We start from the raw sequence: 22,698 nt of genomic DNA, 5'->3' as shown, positions 1-22,698 counted from the left end.
AAAACATATATTTGGCTAAAGAAATTTATTTTTTTCCATATGGGTAATATATCTGAATGAGAAAGATGATCTTAGGAGAAAAAGACAAACTCAAACATTGCCATTCAGATTTAATGTAAAAGCAAACGTTCATACAGTATGATGTTACATGCAGAGAATAAAGTTCGTCCTGTACTCGATCACAAACATTACGTTCATTATTTCTGAAAACACACTTCAGTATTCATACAGAGAGATGTGAAGAAAGTTTAGGTAATGTAACAGTATGTGATGTCTGTAACAGCCTGCATGAGAAGATAAATGTGGAATGTCTGAATCAAACTATCACATGACTAGATTATATAATGTTTTATGTTTATAATCACATGACGGCATAGTGTTTTAACCTTATAGTCATAGCTGAAATGAATGACAGTAACGTGTTATCACTGAACAGACTGATTCCACGTGATCCGTCCATCATCTCGGAGCTTCACCGCACCCCTGGCCACGAGTTCTAAAGCCGCTGGGAAGGCATGATGCTCCGCCTCACGAATTCGCTCTGATAGGCTCTCTTCTGTGTCATTCACCAAGATAGGAACCGCCTCCTGTACGACGATCGCTCCGGCGTCCACTTCCTCCTACAGACATGATTTACATTACTGTAATATTCACAGTCAAACTATTATTAGAAACACGTGATATAAAATCATCAGGTGGGAGTTTTCTTGTGATTTCTGATGATTCAGCCTTTTGATTTACTCATGAAAGACAAAATCCTCAGTAGTTTCTATGGTGATAGATAGAAATGAAGAAATCTTACGGCCACAAAGTGCACAGTACATCCCGTGACCCGAACCCCAGCCTGGAGCGCCTGCTTTTGAGCGTTGACACCTTTAAAAGACGGCAGCAGTGACGGATGAATGTTCAACATCTTTCCTGTTTAAGAGAAGACAAAAGCATGTCACATGAATCATTCTCACAATGCACTTTTATTTTTTAAGCTCAATATGCTGATATTGAGATAAATCCTGGAAATCCTTTTCTTTTAACAGAAATGTACAATCATTTAGTTTGAGCAGATGTTTACCGTTCCACTTCCTGACGAAAGATCCAGTGAGGATTCTCATGAATCCAGCCAGACAAACCAGTTCAACACCAAACTCCTCCAGAACTTTATCTATAGTGCTATCAAACTCTGCGCGGCTGCCATACAGCTTATGATCCACAACCTGATAGATAAACCCAATGTTAAAAACTATCAGATTAGATTAAATAATGAAATCAGTTTTGACCCTATGCTAAGCTCCGCCTCCGGCGGCTGCTGTTACTCGCATACTCGCTTTATTCATTGCCAAGTGTGTATATGAAGTTCAAATAGATTCCAGACAAACCCGCGTCTGAATCCCAGCCATAGAAGCTCTTTTCAGTCCCATCACACCCGGTCTGTTGGAGATGACGACCACTATCTCAGCTGAACTGGACGGCTTCTTTGCCTGCATCATCAGGGCTTGGAGATTTGTTCCTATTAAACATCAAACATTGACATTAAAAACATCATCCTCAGCAGTCGTATCCAAAGAAAGAATTGAGAAAAACACACACCAGTTCCAGAGATGAGAACCGCTACTTTGGTTCTCTTCTGTGTGCTGTGGTCACCATGATGTGCTCCGTTCTGCAGACTGCTGGTGTCTGGAGAGCGACCGTGACTTTCCTTTAAACTCTGATCCAGGTTTCTGATAACCACAGCTTCTGATCCTGTACATACACGAAAAAATAACGTAATCTCCAAAACAATCTCATTCTCATGTCTGTACAGCCCCAAACTATCTCATTCTCATTATTATAACGCCAAACAATCCCATTTTCATGACTGGACAACACCAAACCCTCATTCTCGAGAATGAGATAGTGGTGGCTTTACATTCTCAGAACTGAACAGTGCCAAACTCTCTCATTCTCATGAACGTTCAACCCCAAACTTGCATTCTTGTTACTTTTTGAGAAGACCTCTTGAGAATGAGATAGTTTGGCACTGTACAGTCATAAGAATGTAAAGCCACAACTATCTCATTCTCATGATTACAACACAATACAATCTCATTTATATGACTGTATAACACCAAACCCTCATTCTCAAGACTTTTTGAGAAGATTTCTTGAGAATGAGATTAAGATGGTTTGGCACTTTACAGTCCTGAGAATGTAAAGCCACAACTATCTCATTCTCACGAACGTTCAACCCCAAACTCTCATTCTTGATACTTTTTGAGAAGACTTCTTGAGAATGAGGGAGTTGTGGCTTTACATTCTCATGACTGTACAGGGCCAAACTATCTCATTCTCATTATAATAACACCAAACAATCTCATTTTCATTACTGGATAACACCAAACCCTCATTCTTGATACTTTTTGAGAAGACTTCTTGAGAATGAGGGAGTTGTGGCTTTACATTCTCAGGACTGTACAGTGCCAAACTCTCTCATTCTCATGAACGTTCAATCCCAAACTCGCATTCTTGTTACTTTTTGAGAAGACCTCTTGAGAATGAGATAGTTTGGCACTGTACAGTCATAAAAGTGTAAAGCCACAACTATCTCATTCTCATGATTATAACACCAAACAATCTCATTTATATGACTGTATAACACCAAACCCTCATTCTCAAGACTTTTTGAGAAGATTTCTTGAGAATGAGATTAAGATGGTTTGGCACTTTACAGTCCTGAGAATGTAAAGCCACAACTATCTCATTCTCATGAACGTTCAACCCCAAACTCTCATTCTTGATACTTTTTGAGAAGACTTCTTGAGAATGAGGGAGTTGTGGCTTTACATTCTCAGGACTGTACAGGGCCAAACTATCTCATTCTCATGACTGTATCGTGTTGAACTCTCTCATTCTCATGACAATACCAAACTATCTTATTCGCAAGACTTCTTGGGAATGAGACTGTAAAGCCACAACCATCTCATTCCCATGACTGTAAAGCTAAAATTATCTCATTCTTATGATTGTAAAGCTCAAACAATTATTCATTAAGTTTGTACTGGAAAGTGATCATAAGTCATTAATGTTTATATTCGACATCCTTATTAAAACTTTTCTTCAGCAGGCTCACCTGTCTGTTTATGAGTGAGCGAGCCAACGATCCACGCCTCCTCCTTGGCCTGTACGAGTCTCAGGACCCTCTGAGCGTCCTGTTTACTGACCACCAGTACGGCCCCGAGGCCACAGTTAAACGTTCGGCTCATCTCCTCTTCGGACAGACCACCTTCTCTCTGGAGCCACGAGAACACGGCCGGAATACGCCAGCGAGTTGCATCTAAACATCACAACACTCTTAAAGATCTGCTTACATTTCAAAATATGAGCTTTAAATTAAATTTCACTGTCAGTGCTGCTCATGCTCACCCAGATCCACCATCAATTCTGGAGGAAGAACCCGAGGAATGTTCTCCAGAAGTCCTCCACCGGTGATGTGGGCGTAGGCTTTAACCGCTCCACTGCGCAGGATTGGCTGAAGCAGACGACTGTAGATCTTTGTTGGCGTTAGCAATACGTCACCTTAACACAGCGACACAAGTGTGACGATCTGAGAAGAAACACTTTGAAAAATGTGAACTCTCTCATATCATCATACCGATGTTTTGTCCCGGTTGTCCGAACGGAGCAGACGAGCTGTACTGGAGGCCGGATCGTTCCAGAACTTTCCGTACCAGACTGAAGCCGTTACTGTGAAGGCCTGATGAGGCCACACCGATGAGAAGATCTCCTTCCATGATGTCCTTCACTCTGGGCAGAAGAGCTCCTCGCTCAACAGCTCCAACACAGAAGCCTGCCAGATCATATTCTCCTGGAGCGTAAACACCCGGCATCTCTGCTGTCTCACCACCTGAACAAACACATCGCATGATGCTTTGACTAATGATGGGACATATCTTCTCACATTTATATGCATGCATTTGGAGGATGCTTTCATCCAAAGTGACTTAAAATACATTGAAGCTATACTTTAAACGTGTATCATTATTAAATTGGTTCCTTGAGATCAAACCCACAATGTTTCTCGATTAACCTACACGAAGAAGTTGTACGTGTGATGTATTTATGTGTAAGAGGATAAAACTATAATCACAAACTCGCCTATTAAAGCACATCCGGCCATCTGACAGGCTTCTGCGATGCCAGCAATGACAGAAGATGCCACCTCCACATCCAGACGTCCACAGGAGAAGTAATCGAGGAAGAAGAGAGGTTCTGCTCCCTGGGCCAGAACATCATTCACACACATGGCCACCAGATCCTGACCCAAAGTGTTGTGGATGTTGCACGCTTGTGCAATCTATATTCAGCAAACAGACAGATTTTTAAGTAACTTGGTGATTCTGCAATGTTGGTAGGCAGTCACAGGACTCTGCTGGTCACTAGAAGGTTCTCAGTGGTTGCTATGCACTCACTAGTAGCTTCTTACTGGTTGCTAATAAGATAGTTCAGCCAAAAATGTAAATTCGGTCATCATTTACACTTCAGTGAATCCAAACGTGAATCATTTACTTTGTTTTGCTGAACACGGAGGAAGATATTTTGAAGAGTGCTATTTAATAACCAAACAGATCTGGGGCACCATTCACTTCTATAGTATTATTTTTCCTACTATGAAAGTGAATGGTGCTCTAAATCTGCTTTGTTTTGCTTAACACAAGTTAAGATATTTTGAAGAATGCTAATAACTGAACAGATCTGGGGCACCATTCACTTCCATAGTATTATTTTTCCTACTATGGAAGTGAATGGTGACCAGATCTGCTTTATCTTCCTTCGTGTTCAGCAGAACAAAGCAGATCTGGTGCACCATTTACTTCCATAGTAGGAAAAATAATACTATGGAAGTGAATGGTGCCCCAGATCTGTTCAGTTATTAGCATTCTTCAAAATATCTTAACTTGTATTAAGCAAAACAAAGCAGATTTAGAGCACCATTCACTTTCATAGTAGGAAAAATAATACTATAGAAGTGAATGGTGCCCCAGATCTGTTCGGTTATTAAATGGCACTCTTCAAAATATCTTCCTCCGTGTTCAGCAGAACAATTTTATATTAGATAAAGGTGTGGTGCATGATTTTTGAAAAACACTTTGGAAAAGGGAGTCGGCCGACTACAAGAACACACTTGAAGCCAATCAGCAGTAAGGGGCATGTCTACTAACCAACATCGTTCGTTGCCTGGGTTGCGTATGTGTGGGGCGGTCTATCAAAATTGGGGTAGGGGTGTGTTTGTTTAGGTGATTTCAAATGTCAACATTGGCTCTCATAGATCATGCACCCCACCTTTAAGTTTGTATCAACTTGAGGGTAAATGATGACAGAATACACATTTTTGGGTGAATTATCCCTTTAAGTGGTCAGTGGTGCTGATGTTTCAGTATAATGATTGCTCTACAGGTTCTTGTGTTCAGATATGAAGAGCGTGTCACATACCTTGAGTTTGGTGCCCACTCCATCAGTCCCAGACACCAGGATGGGATCAATGAAACCGGCTGCTTTCAGATCAAAGAGTCCTGCAAACCCTCCGAGCTCAGCGTTACAACCTTCATCACATCAGACCGAGATTCTTATGAAAACTACCGTACTGATGAAGATATCTGAACATATCACTGTTTTCTGACGTTACCGTATCAGACAAATGCATGAGAAGTATTGATTTAAAAACATCATGCATTCATTCTCTCACAGTATAAACTCTTCTAAACGTTATACATGAGATTGTTTGAATGACCTGCTCGAGATGTTGCTTTGGCCAGAGGTTTGATCAGATCCACAAGTGTGTTTCCAGCACTGATGTTCACTCCGCTGTCTTTATAAGTCAAACCTCTGCAGGATAAACACACACATTATAATGTGATATTATTAGAAAGAGGAACATTCAACCTATTATCTTTTCAACATTATTATTATTTTTTATTTTAAGAGAAACTTGAATTCAGAAATAGTAATCAGTAGTACATAAACACTGAATTAAATGCCTTTCATCACAGGCATACAATATAATCAACAGAACAAATGTAAATGTTTTTTTTGTCCAGTGTGAACAGGTTAATATTGACCTCCACACCTGGTGCGAGTGAGGTAAGCGATGGCACGGTGACCGATGTCTCTGCGGTACACAGCGTCAGGAAAGCCGATCGCTGCCACACCTACATTAGCGCTTCGTAAGGCGCTCTCGAGTGTGGGCCGGACAGCTGTCACGGTCAAAACACGCCCACCGCTTGTGATAACCCCGCCCCCTTCCTTAAGGGCGGTGCCTGCGTGAAACACCTGAACGCCCATCTCAGACACTTGAGACAAACCTAAACAAACAGCAAACAAAAGGTTTATTTATTAGAAATCCACCGATGATATATTTTTTCTCTGATACTGATAGCAGATTATTCAGACTGATATCTGCCGATACCGATAGTTTGGTGGTTATATTAACTAGCATTAACTTAATTCTGAAGATAACATTTTCTATATGTTATTAATTTATAAAATGACCATTGTTGTTGGATATTAAACTAGTGATGGTTCTTTAAAGTTTCTATACACAGAGCTCAAATTCATTGCATTTTCCTGTTCTCTTTTGATTGACAGGATATATCGGCCATGACTATCGGCTGGTTTAAAACAATCCGTCTATAGCCGATAGTGTGAAATTGCTTATATCGACGGTATCAATTAATGGCCCATATACGAAGGCGCATTAGGGCCAAGCTGAAATTAAAAATAAAAACATCTTGTGATTAAAGTCATTACAATGCGAGATTTAACTAATCGTTTTTTGAGAAAAAAGTCCAAATAAGTGAAATTACATGAATAACGGCGTTATATTTAGAGAATAAAGTTAATATAACGAGAATCACTCCAAACACATTAATGTAAAAATATGACTATTCTTAAAATATTACAACTTTATTCCCGAAACCTCACAACTTTATTTTCATAGTGTTGACCTTATTCTCAAAATACTTTATTCTCATTATACTGACTTTATTTTATTACTACTTTATTCTCTTTATATCGACTTTATTCTCAAAATATTTAGAAAACAATCTCATAATTTTATTTATTTTGACTTTTTCTCTAAAAATAACTAGTTAAATCTCGCATTATAATGACTTGAATTTCGAGAAGGTTTAATTTTGTAATTTTAGCTTGGCCCTTATCCTTCTTCGTACCTATAAATTGGTGCATCGCTTTTATTTATTTAGCATAAACATACAAACACTCTGACTAATGATAAAAAACATTTTAAACAATCTAAAGATGAAGTTTGCATCTGTTCTCATGTGACAAAAAATATATTAAACAAGAAATGCCACCATAGACCCTCATTACAGTGTGTGTCTCAACGATATCAGATTGAAATATTAAAATATTAATGACATCATGCTATTAGTTATATTTCAATTATACAAACACCTACAATTCAATAATGAAATATAAATTGTTTTAAGAATGTAAACATTTACTTTTTATCATCAAGCCTCTTTATTTGTCAGTAAGCGCAAACATGACAAATGTCAAATAAAGATTTGATGTAACGTACCGCTGATCTCCAGACCCTTCTTATAGTTATCAGGATATCCACCGCTGGCCATCACCACAGTCACAGCTGAACTTTCCTGTAACCATTCGACTGAAACTGAACTCAGGTTTGACTCCAATGTGTTCTTCAACACTTCATATAAATCACTCTTTAACAACGGCATCAGAACCTAAAAGACAAAATCATTACTCACACTTCAGTGTCATATTTCATCCAAAAACAAACAAATCATTAAAGGCACATGTTATGCAAAATCCACTTTTCAAAGTGTTTGGACATAAATGTGTGTTGCCAGTGTGTGAACACAACCATCAAACAATGAAAAAAATCCACCGTCTCCTCCTTCAGTGCCTATTAAACCAAAGCCGTCTCATTAGACATGCTGTTTTGATTCTCTTGTTAGAGTGATGTCACACTGATAAAGCCCCACCCACAGACACTGACTGACTAGTTAATAACTAATGCTAGAGACTATTGTCTCAGACTTTATTAACCAGATGTATTTTAACCAAAAGTGCTTTCTGTCTGTTGATAAGGGAGTGAGGAGCTGTAGCTTATTTGCATTTAAATCTAAAAACAGCTCTTTTTGCTCCAACCTAAAGATTCACTTCTATATAAGTCAAACCTTACTTGACACTCGGGGTCACCAAACCGACAGTTATACTCTAAAACTTTTAGTCCATGTTTAGTTAACATCAATCCAGCATACAGCACACCTGAGGAGGAGAAGACAGAAAAATATGAATTATTTACAGAGACCAGCACTGATCAACACATACAGTCTGATTGATAAACTCACCAACATACGGCGTCCCGTCCTCCCTCATACCATCAACTGTTTTCTGAAGAACCGTTCTCTTGATTTCTTCAAGCATTTCCTCAGAGACCTTTACAAAACAGATTGAATTTACACTTTAATAGCATTAACAAAAAATACCATCATGTCTTTGGCCATGCCCCATGTTTTATGTTATAATGTATGCATTGCGGTTCTTTACCTGTGGTGTGGGACAATAAGCTCCCATACCGCCTGTATTTGGTCCCTGATCTCCATCCATCAGACGCTTGTGATCTTGAGCAGGTGGCATCGGTGAAACGGTGAAGCCATCAGTGAAACACAGACACTAAAGGAGACACAAGAACCTCAGACACTGGGTGTGTGTGTGTGTCTCTGTTTATGTGTGTGTGTGTGTGTGTGTGTGTGTGTTCTGTGTAATAATCTAAATAAACTCACAGACACTTCTTCTCCCTCCAACAGCTCCTCCACCACTACAGTCTCACCCGCAGAACCAAACGCTTTATCCTGAAACATCCACAAAATCATTTCACACTTTCAGCAAACAAATACTGGTGCACCTAATAGTCAGATGAATGGACATAACTGTTCTCAAATCAGTTTTAGTACAATCAAGAAATCATTGCATCTTAAAACCAGAGTAACACAAGCCAATGAGAACCGATCCAAACCTCAATCCGAGTCCGACAGGTTTTAAGTTCAATTGCAAAAGTTTTTCTTAATAAAGATATGAACAGTGCATGTGTACATGTAAAATAAACCTTATATGATCCTGAAGACAATAAAATGATTTTATGATAAACTGTCATGTACGCAAATCAACATGCAGATCTAAAGCTTGGACTCAATATGAAGTTTGTGCAGTTTAATGATTTGACCAGCAGATGTCCTCAGTAAGACCACTTAACTAAACCATATGGGTCTTTAACAGAAAGTACAGGGACCATTGGCGGTTCTAGGTGTGTATATATATACAGTGGATATAAAAAGTCTACACACCCCTGTTAAAATTGCAGGTTTTTGTGATTTAAAAAATGAAAACAAGATGAATCATTTTGGAACCTGTTTCAACTTAATTCCGTACTTCCAACCTATATATTAAAGCTAATAACAATAAGAAAACTTTGGTGGTGAAAAAATGGCAAGTAAAGTTGTACAATAACCAGGTTGCATAAGTGTGCACACCCTTAAACTAAACCTTAGTTTAAGCACCTTTATATTTTATCACAGCATTCAATCTTAATGGGAATGTGTCAATCAATTTCACACTTTTGAATTTGCAATATTTTGCCATTTCTCCTTTCAAAAGCATTTTAAATCTGTCAAATTGGTTGGGTGTCTCCTGTGCACAGCCCTCTTCAGATCACCCCATAGATTTTGGATGGGATTTAGATCCGGACTCTTGCTGGGCCATTCCAAAACCTTGATATTGATTTGGTGAAGTAATTCCTTTGTTGATTAGATGTGTGATTTCTGTCATTGTCAAGCTGTGAGGTGAAATTTCTCTTCATTTTAAGTGTTTTGGCAGAAGCCTTTAGGTTTTGGGCCAAAATTGACGGGTATTTGGAGCTATTCATTATTCCATACACCCTGATTAAAACCCCAGTTCCAGCTGAAGAAAAGCAGCCACAAAGTATGATGCTGTCACCTTCATGCTTTACTCTGGGCATGGTGTTCATTTGGTGATGTGATGTGGGTTTTATTGCACCAAATATATATTTTGGTATAACGGCCCAAGTCCAACTTTGGTCTCAATGGACTATAGTACATTATTAGGGGTCAAGCACCGAAGGTGCTGTGACACCTATTGGAATTGTTAGTATTATTATTATTATTCTGCTTCTTCTTCTTCTTCTTAGCCATTGGTGTCTATGGCAGCCCTATTAACCGTACATAGGAAAATGATGAAATTTGGCACAGTTGTAGAGGTGGTCCTGAAAAGTCAAGTGACCAAAAATGGGGTCTCTAGCAGTAACTCTATAGCGCCACCAGTAGTCCAAAAAATCAATGTTCAAACTGTTATAATTGGTGAACCATTTGATCTATGAAAATTCTACTTAGTACACGTGATTGCTCTCCTCATGCTTGTTGTTTTTAATACCTTACAGTAAAACTCCACCCATTACAGTAGCGGCCATTTTGAAATGTACAGTATTTCGTTTTTTCGCTACTCCTCCTTCAAATGCGGTTCAATTCTTATGAGATTTGGCACAGATGATCTTTGGAGTGAGCCGCATAGAAATGACCGAACAGAATTTTGATATTTATCTTTGTTCAAAAGTAATAAATGCGCAAACTTAACGAGGTTGACGCAAAAATGGTTCTGAAGCTGTAGCTCAGTCATTCTTTGATCAATTGAAATGAAATTTTGTACACTTCATGTGGACCATGAACTTGGGGTCCATGCCAAATTTGGTGACAGCGCCACCTATGGGTCATCAGATAGAAAAATAGGCTATTATTGCCCATAACTTCTGAACTGTTTGTCAGAAAATTATGATCTTGATGTCTATGGATTGCTTACTTCATGCCGCATCTGTCGATGTGAATTATGCCGGGTTTGACCAAACCGCCTGTCCGCCATTTTGAAATTTCACATAAATTGTTATATTTTTTGAACTATTTGACATATCCGCGCAAAAAATGGTAAGGAGCTTTGACATGATGTCCTGAAGGTACATGGGAAGTCAGAGTACAGCGCCACCTAGGGGTTATAAACTATAACAGTTCTTATTGAACTGCTTATAACTTCTGAATACTTTGTCTGATATACATATTCTTTGTGAAATTGGATTCACTGTTTTATGCCGATCGCAACGATACCTTGTTTGTCATTTTCCAACATTATGTTCATGTGTTATTGTAAGGCATATGGTAAATGATTTTTTCGCTACTCATTTTACAAATTTTGTGTATTTTATGTCAGGTTCTGCTCGTATAATGTTTGGAGCAATCCGCACAGATGTGACCGAACAGATTTTTGAAATTCTGTTCTCTTTCTTAGAAATACCACTCTAAAGTTGACCGTGCCTGTGACGTTGTCTATTTGTCATAGTAATAAATTAATGTGACTGTATATTACATTGTATAGCATCACTATACAGAATGATCTGCTTGTCTTCAATCACACTTGAGCTCATGTACATTGTATTTCTGTTATTTCTGCTTCTGCTGTGTCTTTCCTGCATCTTTGGTGATTGACATATGTTAGTCCTTTCATCTCTCTAATCTCTTGTTTGCTGCCTCATGGATTGTGTCAACTGAGTGGCGCATTTAGTTAAACCACATGCATTGAGATTCTGAGTTCCTGGGTTCGAATCCCACCTGAGTCATGAAGTTTTGTTCTTCCTCATCAATTCTTCTCAACCTGTCTGTAGTTCACATGTGTTCTATTTTTCCATGTTTGCTGTTGTTGCTCTGCATTGTGGTGGTTCTTGCTGTGCTTGCTGTGCTTTGTGTGCTTGCTGTGCTTTGTGTGCTTGCTGTGCTTTGTGTGCTTGCTGTGCTTTGTGTCCTTGCTGTGCTTTGTGAGCTTGCTGTGGTTTGTGTGCCTGCTGTGATTTGTGTGCCTGCTGTGCTTTGTGTGCCTGCTGTGCTTTGTGTGCTTGCTGTGCTTTGTGTGCTTGCTGTGCATTGTGAGCTTGCTGTGCTTTGTGTGCATTGCGCCGAAGGTGCTTGACCCCGTGTTGCTGCTTGCAGCTATATTATTTCTGTTATATCTGCTCTGCTGTGTCATTTCTGCATCTGTGGTGATTGGCATTTGTCAATGCTTTCATCTCTGTACACTCTATTCTGCTGCCTCATGAAATGTGTCAACTAAATGGCGTAGTGTGTAAGTCACATGCAAAGAGATTCTGAGTTCTTGGGTTCAAATCCTGCCTGGGGCAAGTTTTAAATTGTTCTGTTAAAGTTTTGTTCTTTCTCACCTATTCTTCTCGACCTGTCTGTAGTTCACATATGTTCTATTTTCGTCATGTTTTCTGTTGCTGCTCTGCACTGCGGTGGTTCTGATCGGTAATTGCTACGCTTTGGGTACTTGTGTTCTTGATTCACCTTGGGTGTTCAATGCACATTGGGTTATTGATACCTTCTATGTTGCTTGCTGTGCTTTGGGTGCTCATTGCGCTGAAGGTGCTTGGCCCCGAATCGCTGCTTGCAGCTATATTTAGGGGTCAAGCACCGAAGGTGCTGTGACACCTATTGGAATTGTTAGTATTATTATTATTATTATTATTATTCTGCTTCCTCTTCTTAGCCATAGGCGTCTATGGCAGCCCTATGAACCGTACATAGGAAAATGATGAAATTTGGCACAGTTGTAGTGGTGGTCTTAAAAAGTCATGTGACCAAAAATGGGGTCTCTAGTACTAATTCTATAGCGCCACCAGCAGTGCAAAAATTCAATGTTCAAATGGTTATAACTGCTGATCCGCTTGATCTATGAAAATTCTACTTAGTACACGTGATTGCTCTCCTCATGCTTGTTGTTTTTAATACCTTACAGTAAAACTCCACCCATTACAGTAGTGGCCATTTTGAAATGTACAGTATTCCGTTTATTCGCTACTCCTCCTTCAAATTTGGTTCAATTGTTATGAAATTTGGCACAGGTGAACTTTGGAGTGAGCCGCACAGAAATGACCAAACAGAATTTTGATATTTATCTTTGTTCAAAAGTAATAAATGCGCAAACTTAACGAGGTTGACACAAAAATAGTTCTGAGGCTGTATCTCTGTCATTCTTTCATCAATTGAAATGAAATTTTGTACACGTTATGTCGACCATAAACTGGGGGTCCATGCCAAATTTGGTGACAGCGCCACCTATGGGTCATGAGATATGGAAAATTGCTTTTTTTGCCCATAACTACTGAAATGTTTGTCAGAAAATTATGATCTTGGTGTTTACGGATTCCTTAGCTCATGCCGAATCTGTCGATATGTATTATGCCGGGTTTGACCACACCACCTGTCCGTCATTTTGAAATTGGTCATAAATTGTTATATCTTTTGAATAGTTAGGGAGCTTCGGCATGATGTCCTGAAGTTACCTGGGAAGTCAGAGTACAGCGCCACCTAGGGGTTATAAACTAAAACAGTTCTTATAGAACTGCTTATATCTTTAGAATACTTTGAGTGATATACATTTTCTTTGTGACATTTTATTCACTGGTTTTTGGCGATCGCAACAATACCTTGTTTGGCATTTTCCATCATTCTGTTCATGTGTTATTGTAAAGCATATGTTAAATTATTTTTTCGCTACTCCTTTTACAAATTTTGTTTATTTTATGCCAGGTTCTGCTTGTATAATGTTTGGAGCAATCCGCACAGACATGACTGAACAGATTTTTCTGCTGAATGTCAAATTTTTGAGAAATACCTCTGTAAAGCGGACCATGCTTGTCATGCTGTCCCTTTGTCATATTAAAAAGAATCTGACAAAATTTGCCCATGTTGTTCATTATTGTACAAAATGTTCTAAACGAATTCAGTGCCATTTAAACTATCTGATTGCCCTACACTTTGTATTTCTGTTTACTTTTGCTTTGTTGTGTTATTTCTGCCCTTTCAGTGATTGGCATGTCAATGTTTGCAGCTTTGAAGCCTCTTTTCCACAGCTTTTCAACCCATGGTTCCTCAGTGGCGCATGCGGTTAGTGCTGTGCTTTGAGAACCTGAGTTCATGGGTTCAAATCCCATGTGCAGTGGTCTTTTGTCTTAACTTTTTTTCTCACTTAAGTTTTGTGATTTTCATACTATACATTGTATTTCAGTTATTTGTGCTCTCTGTTGTCATTTCTACACTTTTGGTAATTGCTGGATATCAATGTTTATAGCTGTAAAGCTGTATTCTATAGCTTGGACACACCAACTCAGTGGTTTAATAATTTACTCAGTGGTGCATGCGGTTAGTGCTGTGCTTTGGGAACATGAGGTCATGGGTTTGAATCTCAGCTCTTACTTTCACTTATTGAGATTTCCTTTTGTGTTCCCTTTAACACGTTCTTCTCGACCTGTCTGGTTTTCCACACGTGTTATATTTTTGAAATCTTTTCTGTTGTTGCTCCGCACTGCAGTGGTTCTGCTCAGCATTTGCTTTGCTTCGGGTTCGGGCTCTGTATTGCGCGCTTTCTGTGCTTTGCGCATTTGCTGCGTCGTGTGGTTTTTGCTGTGCTTTGGGTGCTCATTGCGCTGAAGGTGCTTGACCCCGCAATTGCTGCTTGCAGCTATATTTAGGGGTCAAGCACCAAAGGTGCTGAGACACCTATTGGAATTGTCAGTATTATTATTAGGGGTCAAGCACCGAAGGTGCTGAGACACCTATTGGAATTGTACTTTTTTCTTCTTCTTAGCCATTGGTGTCTATGGCAGCCCTATGAACCCTATGTAGGAAAATGATGAAATTTGGCACAGTTGTAGTGGAGGTCATAAATAGTCAGGTGGTCAAAAATGGGGTCTCTAGCGGTAACTCTATAGCGCCACCAGCAGTGCAAAAATTCAATGTTCAAATGGTTATAACTGCAGATCCGTTTGATCTATGAAAATTCTACTTAGTACACGTGATTGCTCTCCTCATGCTTTTTGTTTTTAATACCTTACAGTAAGACTCCACCCATTAAAGTAGCAGCCATTTTGAAATGTACAGTATTTAGTTTTTTCGCTACTCCTCCTTCAAATTTGGGGCAATTGTTTTGAAATTTGTCACAGGTGATCTTTGTAGTGAGCCGCACAGAAATGACCGAACAGAATTTTGATATTTAACTTTTTTCAAAAGTAATAAATGCGCAAACTTAACGAGGTTGACGCAAAAATGGTTCTGAAGCTGTACCTCGGTCATTCTTTGATCAATTGAAATGAATTTTGGTACACTTAATGTGGACCATGAACTTGGGGTTCATGCCAAATTTGGTGACAGCGCCACCTATGGGTCATGAGATATGAAAATAGGCTATTTTTGCCCATAACTTCTTAACTGTTTGTCAGAAAATTATGGTCTTGATGTCTATGGATTGCTTACATCATGCCGCATCTGTCGATGTGTATTATGCCGGGTTTGACCGAACCGCCTGTCCGCCATTTTGAAATTTCACATAATTTGTTATATTTTTTGAACTATTGGACATATCCGCGCAAAAATTAGTAAGGAGCTTCGACATGATGTCCTGAAGGTACCTGGGAAGTCAGAGTACAGCGCCACCTAGGAGTTATAAACTATAACAGTTCTTATGGAACTGCTTATAACTTCTGAATACTTTGTCTGATATTAATTTCTTTGTGAAATTGTATTCACTGGTTTATGCCGATTGCAACGATACCTCATTTGTCATTTTCCAACATTCTATTAATGTGTTATTGTAAGGCATATGGTAAATGATCTTTTCGCTACTCCTTTTACAAATTTTGTTTATTTTATGCCAGGTTCTGCTGGTATAATGTTTGGAGCAATCCGCACAGGAATGACTGAACAGATTTTTCTGGCACCTAGGCAGTTTTTTGAGAAATACCTCTGTAAAGTTGATCGTGCCTGTGATGTTGTCTATTTGTCATAGTTAATTACTGTATATTACATTTTATAGCGTTGCTCTACAGAATGTTTTTCTTGTCTTCAATCTCACTTGACCTTTTTGATTCTTATATACATTGTATTTCTGTTATTTCTGCTCTGTGGTGTCATTTCTACATCTTTGGTAATTGGCATATATCAATCCTGCATCTCTGTAATCTCTTTTCTGCTGTCCCTTGAACTGTGGCAACTGAGTGGCGTGGCGAGTAAGGCAACCGCATAGAGATTCTGAGTTCTTGGGTTCGAATCCCACCTGAGTCATGATGTTTTGTTCTTCCTCATCAATTCTTCTCAACCTGTCTGTAGTTCACATGTGTTCTATTTTTCCATGTTTGCTGTTGTTGCTCTGCATTGTGGTGCTTCTGCTGTGTCTTTCCTGCATCTTTGGTGATTGACATATGTTAATCCTTTCAGCTCTCTAATCTCTTGTCTGCTGCCTCATGAACTGTGTCAACTGAGTGGCGCATCTAGTTAACCAGATCCATTGAGATTCTGAGTTCCTGGGTTCGAGTCCCACCTGAGTCATGATGTTTTGTTCTTCCTCATCAATTCTTCTCAACCTGTCTGTAGTTCACATGTGTTCTATCTTTCCATGTCTGCTGTTGTTGCTCTGCATTGTGGTGGTTCTTGCTGTGCTTTGTGTGCTTGCTGTGCTTTGGGAGTTTGCTGTGCTTTGTGTGCTGGTTGTGCTTTGTGAGCTTGCTGTGCTTTGTGAGCTTGCTGTGCTTTGTGTGCCTGCTGTGATTTGTGTGCTTGCTGTGCTTTGTGTGCTTGCTGTGCTTTTTGTGCTTTGTGTGCTTGCTGTGCATTGTGAGCTTGCTGTGCTTTGTGTGCTTGCTGTGCTTTGTGTGCATTGCGCCGAAGGTGCTTGACCCCGTGTTGCTGCTTGCAGCTATATTTATTATTATATTTCCCCAATGGGAGTCTATGGCAGCCCTATGAACCATACATAGGAAAATGATGAAATTTGGCACAGTTGTAGAGGTGGTCCTGAAAAGTCAAGTGACCAAAAATGGGGTCTCTAGCACTAACTCTATAGCGCCACCAGCAGTGCAAAAATTCAATGTTCAAATGGTTATAACTGCTGATCCGCTTGATCTATGAAAATTCTACTTAGTACACGAGATTGCTCTCCTCATGCTTATTGTTTTTAATGCCTTACAATAAAACTCCACCCATTACAGTAGCGGCCATTTTGAAATGTACAGTATTCCGTTTATTCGCTACTCCTCCTTCAAATTTGGTTCAATTGTTATGAAATTTGGCACAGGTGAACTGTGGAGTGAGCCGCACAGAAATGACCGAACAGAATTTTGATATTTATCTTTGTTCAAAAGTAATAAATGCGCAAACTTAACGAGGTTGACACAAAAATGGTTCTGAAGCTGTAGCTCGGTCATGCTTTGATCAATTGAAATAAAATTTGGTACACTTCACATGGACCATGAACTTGGGGTTCATGCCAAATTTGGTGACAGCGCCACCTTTGGGTCATGAGATATGAAAATAGGCTATTTTTGCCCATAACTTCTGAACTGTTTGTCAGAAAATTATGATCTGGATGTCTATGGATTGCTTACCTCATGCCGCATCTGTCGATGTGTATTATGCCAGGTTTGACCGAACCGCCTGTCCGCCATTTTGAAATTTCACATAATTTGTTATATTTTTTTAACTATTGGACATATCCGCGCAAAAATTAGTAAGGAGCTTTGACATGATGTCCTGAAGGTACCTGGGAAGTCAGAGTACAGCGCCACCTAGGGGTTATAAACTATAACAGTTCTTATGGAACTGCTTATAACTTCTGAATACTTTGTCTGATATTAATATTTTTGTGAAATTGTATTCACTGGTTTATGCCGATTGCAACGATACCTCGTTTGTCATTTTCCAACATTCTGTTCATGTGTTATTGTAAAGCATTTGGTACATGATTTTTTCGCTACTCCTTTTACAAATTTTGTTTATTTTATGCCAGGTGCTGCTCGTATAATGTTTGGAGCAATCCGCACAGAAATGACCGAACAGATTTTTGATATTCTGTTCTCTTTCTTAGAAATACCACTCCAAAGTTGACTGTGCCTGTGCCGTTGTCTATTTGTCATAGTAAATTAATGTGACTGTATGTTACATTGTATAGCATTACTATACAGAATGATCTTCTTGTCTTCAATCTCACTTGATCTTTTTGATTCTCATATACATTGTATTTCTGTTAGTTCTGCTCTGCACTGTCAGTTCTGCATCTGTGTTGATTGGCATATGTCAATCCTTGCAGCACCTAAGCTGTTTTTTGCTGCCCTTTGGGCTGTGTTAACTGAGTTGCGCATCTGGTTAACCAGATGCCATGAGATCTTGAGGTCATGGGTTCGAATCCCATGTACAGTGATATTCTGTCTTAACTTTTTTCTCACTTAAGTTTATTGATTTTCATACAATACATTGTATTTCAGTTATTTGTGCTCTCTGTTGTCATTTCTGCACTTTTGGTAATTGCTGGATATCAATGTTTACAGCTCTATATCTCTATTCTATAGCTTGGACACACCAAGTCAGTGGTTTAATTGTTTACTCAGTGGCGTATGCGGTAACTGCTGTGCCTTGGGAACCTGAGTTCATGGATTCGAATCCCATGTGCAGTGGTTTTTGTCTTAACTTTTTTTTCTCACTTAAGTTTTGTGATATTCATACAATACATTGTATTTCAGTTATTTGTGCTCTCTGTTGTCATTTCTGCACTTTTGGTAATTGCTGGATATCAATGTTTACAGCTCTATATCTCTATTCTATAGCTTGGACACACCTAGTCAGTGGTTTAATCATTTACTCAGTGGCGTATGCGGTAACTTGTGTGCCTTGGGAACCTGAGTTCATAGGTTCAAACCCATGTGCAGTGGTTTATGTCTTAACTTTTTTTTCTCACTTAAGTTTTGTGATTTCCATACAATACATTGTATTTCAGTTATTTGTGCTGTCTGTTGTCATTTCTGCACTTTTGGTAATTGCTGGATATCAATGTTTACAGCTTTAAATCTCTATTCTATAGCTTGGACACACCAACTCAGTGGTTTAATCGTTTACTCAGTGGCGCATACAGTAACTGCTGTGCTTTGGGAACCTGAGGTCATGGGTTTGAATCCCAGCTCTTACTTTCACTTATTGAGATTTCCTTTTGTGTTCACTTTAACACGTTCTTCTCGACCTGTCTGGTTTTCCACACGTGTTATATTTTTGCCATCTTTACTGTTGTTGCTCCGCACTGCAGTGGTTCTGCTCTGCATTTGCTTTGCTTCGGGTTCAGCCTCTGTATTGCGCGCTTTCTGCGCTTTGCACATTTGCTGCGTCGTGTGGTTTTTGCTGTGCTTTGGGTGCTCATTGCGCTGAAGGTGCTTGGCCCCGCAATTGCTGCTTGCAGCTATATTTAGGGGTCAAGCACCGAAGGTGCTGAGACACCTATTGGAATTGTTAGTATTATTATTATTATTTTTCCCCAATGGGAGTCTATGGCAGCCCTATGAACCGTACGTAGGAAAATGATGAAATTTGGCACAGTTGTAGAGGTGGTCATAAATAGTCATGTGACCAAAAATGGGGTCTTTAGCATTAACTCTATAGCGCCACCAGTAGTCCAAAAATTCAATGTTCAAACTGTTATAATTGGTGAACCATTTGATCTATGAAAATTCTACTTAGTACACGTGATTGCTCTCCTCATGCTTGTTGTTTTTAATACCTTACAGTAAAACTCCACCCATTACAGTAGCGGCCATTTTGAAATGTACAGTATTCCGTTTATTCGCTACTCCTCCTTCAAATTTGGTTCAATTGTTATGAAATTTGGCACAGGTGAACTTTGGAGTGAGCCGCCCAGAAATGACCGAACAGAATTTTGATATTTATCTTTGTTCAAAAGTAATAAATGCGCAAACTTAACGAGGTTGACGCAAAAATGGTTCTGAAGCTGTAGCTCGGCCATTCTTTGATCAATTGAAATGAAATTTGGTACACTTCATGTGGACCATGAACTTGGGGTTCATGCCAAATTTGGTGACAGCGCCACCTATGGGTCATGAGATATGAAAATAGGCTATTTTTGCCCATAACTTCTGAACTGTTTGTCAGAAAATTATGATCTTGATGTCTATGGATTGCTTACCTCATGCCGCATCTGTCGATGTGTATTATGCCGGGTTTGAACGAACCGCCTGTCCGCCATTTTGAAATTTCAGATAATTTGTTATATTTTTTTAACTATTGGACATATCCGCGCAAAAATTAGTAAGGAGCTTCGACATGATGTCCTGAAGCTACCTGGGAACTCAGAGTACAGCGCCACCTAGGGGTTATAAACTATAACAGTTCTTATGGAACTGCTTATAACTTCTGAATACTTTGTCTGATATGAATTTCTTTGTGAAATTGTATTCACTGGTTTATGCCGATTGCAACGATACCTCGTTTGTCATTTTCCAACATTCTGTTCATGTGTTATTGTAAAGCATATGGTATATGATTTTTTCGCTACTCTTTTTACAAATTTTGTTTATTTTATGCCAATGTTTGGAGCAATCCGCACAGAAATGACTGAACAGATTTTTGATATTCTGTTCTCTTTCTTAGAAATACCACCCCAAAGTTGACCGTGCCTGTAACATTGTCTATTTGTCATAGTAAATTAATGTGACTGTATATTACATTGTATAGCATTACTATACAGAATGATCTTCTTGTCTTCAATCTCACTTGAGCTTTTTGATTCTCATATACATTGTATTTCTGTTAGTTCTGCTCTGCACTGTCAGTTCTGCATCTGTGATGATTGGCATATGTCAATCCTTGCAGCACCTAAGCTGTTTTTTGCTTCCCCTTGAGCTGTGTTAACTGAGTTGCGCATCTGGTTAACCACTTGCCATGAGTTTCTGAGGTCATGGGTTCAAATCCCATGTGCAGTGATTTTTTGTCTTAACTTTTTTCTCACTTAAGTTTTGTGATTTTCATACTATACATTGTATTTCAGTAATTTGTGCTCTCTGTTGTCATTTCTGCACTTTTGGTAATTGCTGGATATCAATGTTTACAGCTCTAAATCTCTATTCTATAGCTTCGACACACCAACTCAGTGGTTTAATCGTTTGCTCAGTGGCGCATGCGTTAACTGCTGTGCTTTGGGAACATGAGTTCATGGGTTCGAATCCCATGTGCAGTGATTTTTTGTCTTAACTTTTTTCTCACTTAAGTTTTGTGATTTTCATACTATGCATTGTATTTCAGTAATTTGTGCTCTCTGTTGATATTTCTTTACGTTTGGTAATTGCTGGATATCAATGTTTACAGCTCTAAATCTCTATTCTATAGCTTGGACACACCAACTCAGTAATTTAATTATTTACTCAGTGGCGCATGCGGAAAGTGCTGTGCTTTGGGAACCTGAGGTCATGGGTTCGAATCCCAGCTCTTACTTTCACTTATTGAGATTTCCTTTTGCGTTTCCTTTAACACGTTCTTCTCGACCTGTCTGGTTTTCCACACGTGTTATATTTTTTCCATTTTTACTGTTGTCACTCCGCACTGCAGTGGTTCTGCTCTGCATTTGCTTTGCTTCGGGCTCTGTATTTCGTGCTTTCTGTGCTTTGCACATTTGCTGCGTTGTGTGGTGTTTGCTGTGCTTTGGGTGCTCATTGCGCTGAAGGTGCTTGGCCCCGCAATTGCTGCTTGCAGCTATATTTAGGGGTCAAGCACCGAAGGTGCTGAGACACCTATTGGAATTGTCAGTATTATTATTATTATTTTTCCCCAATGGGAGTCTATGGCAGCCCTATAAACCGTACATAGGAAAATGATGAAATTTGGCACAGTTGTAGTGGTGGTCTTAAAAAGTCATGTGACCAAAAATGGGGTCTCTAGTACTAACTCTATAGCGCCACCAGCAGTGCAAAAATTCAATGTTCAAATGGTTATAACTGCTGATCCGCTTGATCTATGAAAATTCTACTTAGTACACGTGATTGCTCTCCTCATGCTTGTTGTTTTTAATACCTTACAGTAAAACTCCACCCATTACAGTAGCGGCCATTTTGAAATGTACAGTATTCCGTTTATTCGCTACTCCTCCTTCAAATTTGGTTCAATTGTTATGAAATTTGGCACAGGTGAACTTTGGAGTGAGCCGCCCAGAAATGACCGAACAGAATTTTGATATTTATCTTTGTTCAAAAGTAATAAATGCGCAAACTTAACGAGGTTGACCCAAAAATGGTTCTGAAGCTGTAGCTCGGTCATTCTTTGATCAATTAAAATGAAATTTGGTACACTTCATGTGGACCATGAACTTGGGGTCCATGCCAAATTTGGTGACAGCGCCACCTATGGGTCATGAGATAATAAAATAGGCTATTTTTGCCCATAACTTCTGAACTGTTTGTCAGAAAATTATGATCTTGATGTCTATGGATTGCTTACCTCATGCCGCATCTGTCGATGTGTATTATGCCGGGTTTGACCGAACCGCCTGTCCGCCATTTTGAAATTTCACATAATTTGTTATATTTTTTGAACTATTGGACATATCCGCGCAAAAATTAGTAAGGAGCTTCGACATGATGTCCTGAAGGTACCTGGGAAGTCAGAGTACAGTGCCACCTAGGGGTTATAAACTATAACAGTTCTCATGGAACTGCTTATAACTTCTGAATACTTCGTCTGATATTAATTTCTTTGTGAAATTGTATTCACTGGTTTATGACGATTGCAACGATGCCTCGTT

The 22,698-nt window shown here is 39.2% G+C and overlaps 1 protein-coding gene across 1 annotated transcript in view; it reads right to left on the bottom strand.

Annotated features, from left to right (window-relative positions):
* Positions 1-93: 93 nt before the first annotated feature.
* The window catches only part of gart (phosphoribosylglycinamide formyltransferase), a 33,123-nt gene continuing 10,518 nt past the window's right edge, over positions 94-22,698 (bottom strand). The window contains exons 6-22 of the mRNA XM_055206258.2: positions 8,805-8,873; positions 8,569-8,694; positions 8,370-8,457; positions 8,201-8,286; positions 7,571-7,739; positions 6,098-6,332; positions 5,762-5,856; positions 5,464-5,573; positions 4,129-4,327; positions 3,626-3,877; positions 3,397-3,549; positions 3,104-3,307; positions 1,585-1,737; positions 1,374-1,504; positions 1,070-1,211; positions 803-918; positions 94-620 (exon numbers count right to left, since the gene is read on the bottom strand). Coding sequence (XP_055062233.2) covers positions 426-620; positions 803-918; positions 1,070-1,211; positions 1,374-1,504; positions 1,585-1,737; positions 3,104-3,307; positions 3,397-3,549; positions 3,626-3,877; positions 4,129-4,327; positions 5,464-5,573; positions 5,762-5,856; positions 6,098-6,332; positions 7,571-7,739; positions 8,201-8,286; positions 8,370-8,457; positions 8,569-8,694; positions 8,805-8,873 — 2,523 coding nt within the window. The 3' untranslated portion in view covers positions 94-425. The remainder of the gene's footprint in view (positions 621-802; positions 919-1,069; positions 1,212-1,373; positions 1,505-1,584; positions 1,738-3,103; positions 3,308-3,396; positions 3,550-3,625; positions 3,878-4,128; positions 4,328-5,463; positions 5,574-5,761; positions 5,857-6,097; positions 6,333-7,570; positions 7,740-8,200; positions 8,287-8,369; positions 8,458-8,568; positions 8,695-8,804; positions 8,874-22,698) is intronic.

The sequence above is a fragment of the Misgurnus anguillicaudatus genome, chromosome 3, assembly GCF_027580225.2.
Source record: "Misgurnus anguillicaudatus chromosome 3, ASM2758022v2, whole genome shotgun sequence".
Lineage (NCBI taxonomy): Eukaryota > Metazoa > Chordata > Actinopteri > Cypriniformes > Cobitidae > Misgurnus > Misgurnus anguillicaudatus.
Note: the sequence above shows the minus strand (reverse complement) of the source record. Positions and strands in the feature narration are given on the sequence as shown.